Source organism: Eurypyga helias, unplaced genomic scaffold (genome assembly GCF_000690775.1).
Source record: "Eurypyga helias isolate BGI_N326 unplaced genomic scaffold, ASM69077v1 scaffold23754, whole genome shotgun sequence".
In the NCBI taxonomy this organism is placed as follows: domain Eukaryota; kingdom Metazoa; phylum Chordata; class Aves; order Eurypygiformes; family Eurypygidae; genus Eurypyga; species Eurypyga helias.
This window is the reverse complement of record NW_010244684.1, coordinates 11,393-21,489: the sequence shown is the minus strand read 5'-3', so window position 1 is coordinate 21,489 and position 10,097 is coordinate 11,393. Positions and strand designations below refer to the sequence as shown.

Genomic DNA, 10,097 nt, shown 5'->3' with positions numbered 1-10,097 from the left:
ATGACGGGAGTTACCCACCAGTGTGAAACCATACAGCAATGAAGTTAAAACTAAATTCTAAATAATAATGTAATTTAGGCCTCCCATTCCAGCAGCGAGGCGCTTAATTCCTCCCAGGACTGCTGCCTCCAGATTGCTCTAATCCAATTCCAGCTGTGCTACTGCTCCTGTGTGTGAGCATGGGAGTTCGGCTGGGAAACAGAACAAAGCATCCCAGTAAAGCCAGCAGCACTTGGAGGAGTATTGAAACACACAGGGGAAATAATTCCCTCTTAAAGAAGAACGTCTGCCAATTACTGTTCCCCTTGCAAGTATTTTAGTCCCGGCCTGGCCTGTGCATATAGGCCCTGATTCAGCAAAAGCTTGAAACATGCCTTAATTTGAGCGTATCATTAACCTCATTGACTTCAGTGTGTATTGTCAACTGTTTTTAGGGGGTTTGCATATTCTCTGTCTTGAACTTATATAAATATACAAGTTCTTTCATTTTTTTCTCTCCCTCCCTATGGTATGCTATGGTTTTTAAGCTACTTCATCACAGATGTGTCAGCAAACAATGTCTGTGCATTCATTGTAAATAGTTACTGTTCCCAGAATGGCTGCATCCAAGACTGCTAATCAGGCATACCGAGTCCCTGCCTTGGAGGGCTTCCAATCTGATCACATCTGGACTTACACAGAGTTTTGGTTTTGTATCGTTTTCAAACAGTACTTTTCACATTTCCACCAGGAAATCTTCATACCTTAATTAACAAGGTCTTAGAAGAAGGAAAAAAAGTAAATGATAAGGAAGTTCAGCAACGTTCCCTAATAAGGCACACATTTCTGAGATTCAGATGATGGTTTGCTATCATTTTAGAAAACTGAAAACCCCTTCCTTTCTATGGCATAAAATTTCAATTCTTTGTTTTGGCAGTCAAAAGATATTGGTCCCTGAAGCTGTCACTGGTACCAGACAGAATATTGATGGCTCTGGGCTCCAGCCAGTATGATTTGAAAGAAAACTTTCAAAAAGTTAATTCTCAAGCAAATTTATTTTGCAAACTGAGCATTTTAGAATCAGTCTTTGATTACTGGGCAGAAAGCAGACAAAGCAGTTTAGGACAGATGATAAATGCAGCTTCCAGCACTACTTAGCAAGTTAGCACACAGCTATCACCACTGTTTTAGTGGTCTTTATATGTGTGTTTTTATAAAGAGACAGAGTGGAGAAGGGTTTTATTAACATATCATGAGTGAGTTATATGGGTCATCCCAAACACATGGTAATAAAAGCTTTATATCACACTCACCAACATGTATTTGGTACTTTATGTGCCACAAATGTTGCAGAAAAGCTATTTTACATATGTTTTAAAGACTGGGTATTTTTTATATTAGGGCTGGTTTTGTAAAGCTGCCAGGCACTTTAGCTACCGCGAGCCCAACAGTACTCAGCTCAGGGGGAGCCATAAAACTTGTTTAAAATATTCTGAAATGGCTGGTTTGTGCTTCAAAATGCCACAGTTAAAGATCTGTCATCCTGAGACATTCCATAGCTAAAAAGACCATCACAAAGCAAGTCCTTTTCTCTAAAATGATATAAAAAGCTATTTCGAGTCCTTCCTGGTTGCATGACAGAGAAAATCTACTATTGTCACACTATGGGACAAATTGTGGCTCGTGCTGGGCCTCAGACAGGTGTGGGTAGTGGAAAACAGAAATGCTGCAACTAATGAGGAAGAAGGAAAAATTTTAACAACAAGTTGATATACAGACATACGTGCGCACGCACATGCACATATATACATGCATACCTATATAGAGGTATATAGGAAGACTCCAGGGACACCTCACTGCAGCCTTCCAGTACCTGAAGGGGCTACAAGGAAACTGGGGGGGACTTTTTACAAGAGCCTGTAGTGACAGGACAAGGGGTAATGGGTTTAAACTGAAAGCTGGGAGATTTAGATTAGATATCAGGAAGAAATTCTTCCCGGAGAGGGTGGGGAGGCACTGGAACAGGTTGCCCAGAGAAGCTGTGGATGCCCCATCCCTGGAAGTGTTCAAGGCCAGGCTGGATGAGGCTTGGAGCAACCTGGTCTAGTGGAAGGTGTCCCTGCCCATGGCAGGGGGGTTGGAACTAGATGATCTTTAAGGTCCCTTCCAACCCAAACTATTCTATGATTCTATGATATATTTATATGGCGTCTTGAAAATCTGTGCAAAAAGCATAAAGCATTAATGTTGGTCCCAAATTGGAGCCTGATCCTAGAACCTCGTCACAGGAAACTCCCTGTCGATACACGGGCTCTCAGACAGCTTTTTAAACTGGCTCTGTTGAAGCCAAGAGGAGCTGACACACAGCATCCAGAACCTCCCGCCCTGGCTACAGACCTCAGGTGCCACGAAGGGTCTGCACCACAGAGCTGTTATTACTGTCAATATTCTGCGCACGTTTTTTGAGCAAACTGCTTTTCTGCTTATTTAAGGAGGCATGTGATGGCTTCTAGAACAGATCGGAGCACGCCGTTCAGCCTGCGCACGTACCTACCCTACGGGTCTGACTGTCTTCTCAGCAGGAGTAACTCCGCAGTGTAAAACTGTTGTAGGCCAGTTTTAACTCCAGCCCTATATCTGTGTGTGTGCGTATCTGCTGCATACATACATACACAGCACACCAAGAGAGACATTTCCCACCTCACGCGCTTAACCACAAAGCGTGACGTAGCTACTGAAAGAGGTGAACGGCATTTAATCACGCGTAAGTTAATGACTTAAACGCGCTTTTATTTTTGGCCTCTTGATGTAAATCCAAACCAGACAAGCGGAGTCCTCTGGTCAGACGGCTGGAAATTCCTCTGCGTGAAATCACGTTGGTGGTCTCCCGGCTCAGCACCTTCTGAAGAGCCGTACAGTGAAATATCCTTCCGTACCACTAATGAATGCGCCCACCCACACTGGAGCTGGTGCCCCCTAAGAACTCAATTCAAGAACAACTTTTTTAAACTCATAAATGAAATCAAAGGGCTCATTCTATGAGCCAAAGAGCTCACAATTTTAGGTGGGACGGTTAATGGGTGGTTACTATAGGTTGTCCCCTTGGTTTGCAGTATACAGCCTTGGAAGAAAAATAATAAGCAGGATACTGAATATGTGTACAGCAGTCCAATTAATTACATTTCATCCACCTCCAATGAATACACAAATTGTTGCTGCCCTGGTTACTGTACAGAGATTGAGTGACTTGCTCAGCATCAACCAAAAACGCAAGTAAAGTCACAAGATCTTGGTTTACTTTCCTGTGCTCAGACAAGACCTAGATGTTAAACAATTCTAGATAAACAATCACTAAGCCAACAAAAACTCTCAAATTGTCTATGAAAACTTGAGGAAGAGAGTCCAGGAAATAAATTTTAAGACTACAGCCACTGAACTCTCCCAAGGACACCTGGTCTAGTGGAAGGTGTCCCTGCCCATGGCAGGGGGGTTGGAACTGGATGATCTTTAAGGTCCCTTCCAACCCAAACCATTCTGTGATTCTATGATCCTATCTTGTGTGAATGAGCACTTGTCATTTCACACGTGAAAGCCATGTGGCAATGGGCAGAGGACTGAATAACCCAGTTGTGCTGCTGAAGTGAGACATGGATCTAATCCTGCGATGAGGGGATGACTCCTTCGGAGAGGCCTGTTATAAAATTATCGAGTGGCACGGGGGGTGGAAGGAATCAAGCCCGTTGTAATTGAACTGACTTGAAATAATAAATGCACACACTTTCTTTAAACACAGCTTGCCACATCCTGAGAATCTGGAATCAATTCCTTCCCTTTCAAGAAGCTTAAAAGTGGTGGGACTTTGATATGGCATGAGCATGTTTGCTTCTGGGCTTACAGCCCTCGCCAGCCCGTTCCAAACCTTTCAACGTTTTTATATCATAAGACAGAAAAGTTAGGAAAACAAAGATGGAAAAAAAGAATCAGAAATTCAGGGAACTATTAAATCAGGGCAGCCTAGCTGCCAAATACCTTTGGTAAGTAAACGAATCATGATCAATAACATATTGCCACACAGACTTACAGAAGAAGGTTATCACCTGCTTCTGTGCCAGGCATAAAACATAACAACGTGTGGTTAATGAAGTACTGCATGAATCCAGAAAAAATGTACTGTTTTTTCTCTGTAATGTTAAAGCATTTTACTTCAAAGTAATTTTAACTCATCCAGAAAAAACGTGATTTCTTCCATGAAAACTTTGTCAAAATCAGTATGTTACCATAAAACACTTCTCTCTTGACAACGCTGCATCTGTAAGCGGAAACCGTCTTGATAAAATGAAACCTCAACGCTGCATCTGTAAGCGGAAACCATCTTGATAAAATGAAACTTTGTTAAGGGGATGTTTCAGCCCTGATTTAAAGCAGCTTGCTTTATATATTCACATATTTGCCAGCAGAGGGTATCACAATATTAGAAACAAACAGACATATGTATCACTGCGCCTCTTCATTTACATGCAAGAATTCAGACACACACTAAACTGGGAAATTACAAATCTTGTTTTCTTCAGTAACTTTTTCACCATCAGAAAAAAAATAGTCATTTAGCTACTTAAAGGCTACAGACTCTGTTATCAGTGCCTTCTCACCACCTCTCTCAGGATAGAAAATATTGCAACGATATAGCCAAGTGATGGCATCACTTGTCATCTGAAATTGTTACAGCCATGACCCTGGCTGTAAACCCCCCTGGAAGGAACAGCAGCTTGGGCTTATCTGTGGTGTGCATTAGGTTCCTATTAATTCTCCCTTCCAGTAGCCTCATACTGCATAAATCTTTCTAGTTATCCCACCCACTTCACGCCACTTTTCCGCAGAGAGGTAATAGCCACAGGCTGCAGTGAGAGCTCACATTACGTAGACCGCATCATCTCTGCTAAACCAGGATGCTACCATGAATGATCATACATAATTACACCTAACCCACACTTCTCGCAGATGGAGGTAGGTGGATGCCACAAATTCCCAGCCTGATATCCCACACGCCAATGAATTCACCTCCCTGACTCCCAGGTTAAGAGAACACAATTTAAACAACCTGGTGTTTGATGCTTTAGCTTACTTGGTACCCACCACTCTCCCATGCCCAATTAAAAGAAATTAAAATTATTTTTTATATACGAGTCTGGGTTCTCTGTTCTATTTTTGATTTATTACCCAGTCTTTTGCTATCTGTGTATTTTGATCACGTGCAATCGATGTTAAAGGTGTGGCTTTCCAGAGTAACCCAAACACTTGACTCAGCTGGAACTAGGAGGCAATACAGAGGATGATTATGAGACATATCGTTACCTTTATCTGAGAGCTGAGGAGTATAGAAACTACATAAGATAACAACAAGCAGCAATCTCAGTTCTGGATCTTACCTGATCACATGGAGACAGGGCAAGGCATATTCTCCTAAGTAACTGTATTTTAATTTTTAAAATGCTTTCTATTGCTACAGAAATATACACAACTACTTCTCCTGTTAACAGGGAGGAAAAGGCATCAGAACCTGCTGCAAAACAGCATGTATCACATCAGGGCTAGAGCACCAGGACCCTTTCTGATTGGTTTTACAATTTTAAAACATGCCAACCAAAAATTAGTAAGTTCATTATGAAATATGTACACAGTGGTGCCCTCCTTTCTTTTTTGCACACAGTCTTTTCACTGCTCAAGTGATCTAACACAATTACCTTTTAATTAAAACTCATTGTCTGCTACCCAAATCAGCCTTCAGAATAACTGCTGTAGGTCCTGATGAACTGGATAGGAAAGTCCCTGGGATAAGGAAAAGCTGTTCTTGCTTAGTCCTTGAAAACAACAAGTCAATCACTCTCCTGAAACTGAGGTCTACGTACCACATGGCATAAGTCTGCACTGATAGTCCCAAGGACTCCGAGGTCCTCGGGTACTTTACTCCACTGACAGAAAGAACATGTAGGTACTACTGATGCTCTGCTCATCTCTGCTTTATTCTCCTTGCACTGCAACACTTCAGCTGTAACAAATTAAGCTAAAAGCTTTTCTCTGTTTCAAAGAGGAAAGTTGAGTACGTTCAGAGATTGCAACGCGCCTGGATATCACAAAGGCACGAACCAGCTACAGAATGAAGTGAGGACGTTTGCAGGGAACCAGGCTTGTTGTTCTCTTGCAGCTTAACATCCCCTTGTAACCTTGTTGTGTTTAACTGCTATCGGGAAGGATTTTCCTTTCACTTTCAAAAGTACCTAAACCAGGAGTCTGTTAGGGCTAGGGGAAGCTCCCATTAATCACGCTGCAGGTAGTAAACATGGGTAGACCCAGTCTGAGCACTTTGCGGGGTTGGATTCCTTATCTCATAGTAGCAGATATCTGACCTTGAATTCCAGCTCCGGTTATAGCCAGATGCAGACACCTCTCGGACAGCCATTTACTACCGTCTGGAGCTACCAGCTGTTACGAGTCCGGGGATTTGCATACTGCAGAGTCACTGAGAAGCGACAAGTTGGGATTATACATGTGGACAGATCCCCGTGGCTGTTTTAGATCGCGAGGGGCAGCACGGCTGAATTTATGATTTACAGTGCTGGAGCAGACCATAAAAATTCCTTGTAAATGGCCAAGATATTTTATTTTCCCTGCAACATCTATTTAGTCTAAGTCTTAATTTATCTTCCTTTTACAACTTCCTACAGAGGTTAGCTGAGCATCCCATTAGCATTAGGCAAAAAAGTAACTTTTTAGCATCCCTGAGAAGTGAAGCACTATAATTATTTCCTTCTGTTAACAAAGCAAAAATATTACAGAGCAGATTGTTATCTGACATAAATCATCATTTACCCATTTTCATCTCATGGGTCAGCCCGAGGCAATGAAATATAATTGCACAGATGAAATCTGTGGCAGAGCTGGAACTTGAAAAAACCCTAGTCTCCTCCGAGTGATATGAGTGCACGGTGTTTAACAGGCCTTAGGTCTCTGCCTGCGAAACTAGTCATGTAACGTAAGGTGTACGTCAGTGAGTGACTGCAAATATTCTACCAGCTCATCTCAAGGGATATGGCAGTGTAAATCCATTAACTTTCATGGAGCAACAGGAGCTTAGACTAGCTGAAGTTTTGCCTCTCTGAAGGGAAGGGAATGTGGAGAAGAAAAGCAATTTCATTACAAAGACAGTGTAGGATGCGTGTATATGTATGGCATCCAGCTTCTGAGGGGGGTATTTCTGTTGACACACAAACATGTGAGGGAAAATCTGGAATTTACAGAGTGCAATTACAGTTGTTAAAGCCACTTCTCTCATTTAATTACTTCATATTTAATGTCTTGATACAACTAAATTAATATGAGCGAATTAGCTATAATAGTGTAACATAATCATGAGGTAAGAGTGCCAAGAGTGTGACGGCCACACCTAACAAATTATGAAGGGTCAGGGCATGGGTTGCTCTCACCCAGTCTTTCACTGATGAGTTTTTAGCACTAGCACAGATTTGGGTCCAGTCAACACACACTCCTCTAAGCAGTGTCTGGGAACAGCAGAGGAGGTAGCTTGGGCCACCAGACACTTCCAGTAAGCAGTATGGGATCCTGTTCTGTCAAGGAAGCTGGGATGTATGGATAAGAGCCATGTCATGACAGTTGGCAAAGGGGCTATTAAACACTCTGTGGCCTGTTTTATTTACTGGTATAGTTAATTCAACTGTGGACATGTGAATTGGGTCCACTGAACCAACCATCTCAAGTTGATCAGCAGCAGTGTCTGATGTTATATGAACAGTGATGACAATGAAGTGATAGGAGAACAGCAAAATTATTCCATTTCTAAGCACACAAACTCCCTGGCACATTTGGTAATGATCCAACTCACCAGCATTATCCTGCTGCTTAGTATTTTTGATGTATGCAGAAAATTTGGAGAAGATATCGATTCCAGCAGTGTTTGACTCCCGGTGCTTAGCAGCCAGCTTGGGGTACCTGAAAAGGGAGAAGCAGTGTTGAGAGTAACATCTTGTTACCAGCAACACTGTGATGAGTACAAATACAGTTTAAAAGGATAAAGAAAAAAGCCATGTACGAGGAACTGCAATAAACACTGTCATTCGTCTCAAAACAACAGCTTGGCAAGTCCTTCAATAATACCTGTGTCTGTCAAGGCAGGCATTTGGATAGTTACACAGGAACATCTTCATGACAAAGGTAATCGCACTGGTGTCACCACGATCCAAGGTACAGTGGCCTTAAATCAGAAGGAAGCATAAATTTCCAGAAAGGTGCACGGGAGTTTGGCAACCAGCTCTTTCTTCTATGAATGGCAGTTGTGTCTAATTCCCTACGCTGAAAATGTGCTCCAGGTTGTAATAGCAAGGCATGTTAGTATTACCCAGGTGAAGGAACATAAAGTTTTCAGACTCTGAATTGTTTTTTATAGACATCTGGTGCAAAGGAATATGTCGATTTGAAAGCCCAACACAAACTAACAACTCCTACTGATTTCAGTGGTCTTGGACCAGAGTCTAAAAATTTTAAATATCTGATCTCTTGCCTCAGGACTGGCCTATAGCTGCTGATTCACTTGGAGGTAAAACATTCCATAAGGAACCAAGCCAATTTTCATTAATTCATAGTTTTTAAGCCCCAAATCACAAGCCAACAGCTTTTTTTCCCCATTATCCTTGTACTGAGTCCAAAACATTTGACTAACTAAGGCATATCTGGTGAATCTAAACCTTTCCTTGGTACCTTGTTCCAATGGTTATTCATTCATACTGAAAAAAAAATCTGTGTCTTATTTCTAATCTGAATCTATAGTTTAGTTATAACTTCCAGTCATAGGCTCTTGTCATTTCTTGACTGGAATAATGAGCACTTTTCTGCCTCCAGAGCCTCTTGTGCTCTGTAATCAGTTCTCCTTCCAACCTTTCTAATATACCATACAGCTCCGAAACCTCCAGTTTTTCACTGTAAAATGCTTTTCCTGGCACAGTTATTTTGTGTGGCAATTCTCGGCATCTATTCCAAGTTATTTTTAGCTTTGTAAAATGTGGACACCAGACCCCTACAAAAATTTTTTAGTATTGGTCTCCTTAATTCTGCATACAAGGGCATCCTGAAATGTGTACAGAGAAAACATTCTGCAGTTATTAGTCATAGGAGTAACCTTCACAGATGGAAGTCATCTCACTGAAGCCAGCAAGTTTCATAAATAAATATTACTCCTGTAAGTAAAGATCGTAGGAGGGAGTGCTTTTTAGGAACTCCTCTTAGGACATCTTTCATTCCTAGGAAATGGAATATTGACTGAAAAAATCCCAAGTTCTTACTTTGGAGGTGCAAGAGTCTCTTCCAAGAATTCTTCAATCTTGTTAACATCTGTCTTGACTTCCCCATTAAAAGTCAAGAAAGGTGGGTGGGTCCCAGGAGCCAGATTGTGTAGGTCAGCTGGCTTTCTGCAGAGAAAAAATCATGAAATCACTTATGGTCTTTATGGTCAGGTAGTTGCAGAGATATTTATAGTTCCTACAAAATCAGTTGTTTGCCCTTCCTTTTTTTTCTGCAGTTTGTGGTTAGAAGACTTTGAAACTACCCCAAGCACCCTGTTTAATATAAAAACATTCCAGAAGTGGGAAAAAAAAACCCAAACCTGAATCCCAACTATTTTGTTGTGCACCACAGAATCTCTAGGCTAGATACAAATCTGACTGAACTTGGTGGGGCCTTTCTATAGGGCAAAAACAGGACCATATAACTATTTTCAATTAAACTGAACAATTTTTACCTTTTCAGGTCAACAGTGGTTACGTTGAACACAACTCCTTTGAGCCACAGGATCATGAAGAGGCGCTGGGAGAACGGGCAGTTCCCAATGCTTTCTCCATCTATACCGGCCTGAGGGATGGAAAGACAGGAAAAATAGATTTCAGACTTCTCAGTCCTTTACCTCCCTCAAGATGGAAAAACAGATGTTGAAAGAAAAATAAGCAATGTAAAAGTAACTAACAGTGTCTGTTATTTAATATAGTTTATCATCAGCACAAGAATGGAGTTAGTCCAGGATTCAGCCTTTGCCAGGACCTTGAGAAAGCAACCTA

At 41.6% G+C, this 10,097-nt stretch overlaps 1 protein-coding gene across 1 annotated transcript; it reads right to left on the bottom strand.

The window, feature by feature from the left end:
- Positions 1-7,604: 7,604 nt before the first annotated feature.
- On the bottom strand, positions 7,605-9,894 carry LOC104508277 (chloride intracellular channel protein 5-like; the record flags this gene model as incomplete). Its single annotated transcript, XM_010149843.1, has 3 exons — positions 7,605-7,983; positions 9,330-9,455; positions 9,785-9,894. Coding segments are annotated over 3 exons (615 nt in total), but the record flags the coding sequence as incomplete, so codon positions are not given.
- Between the last annotated feature and the right edge of the window lie 203 nt (positions 9,895-10,097).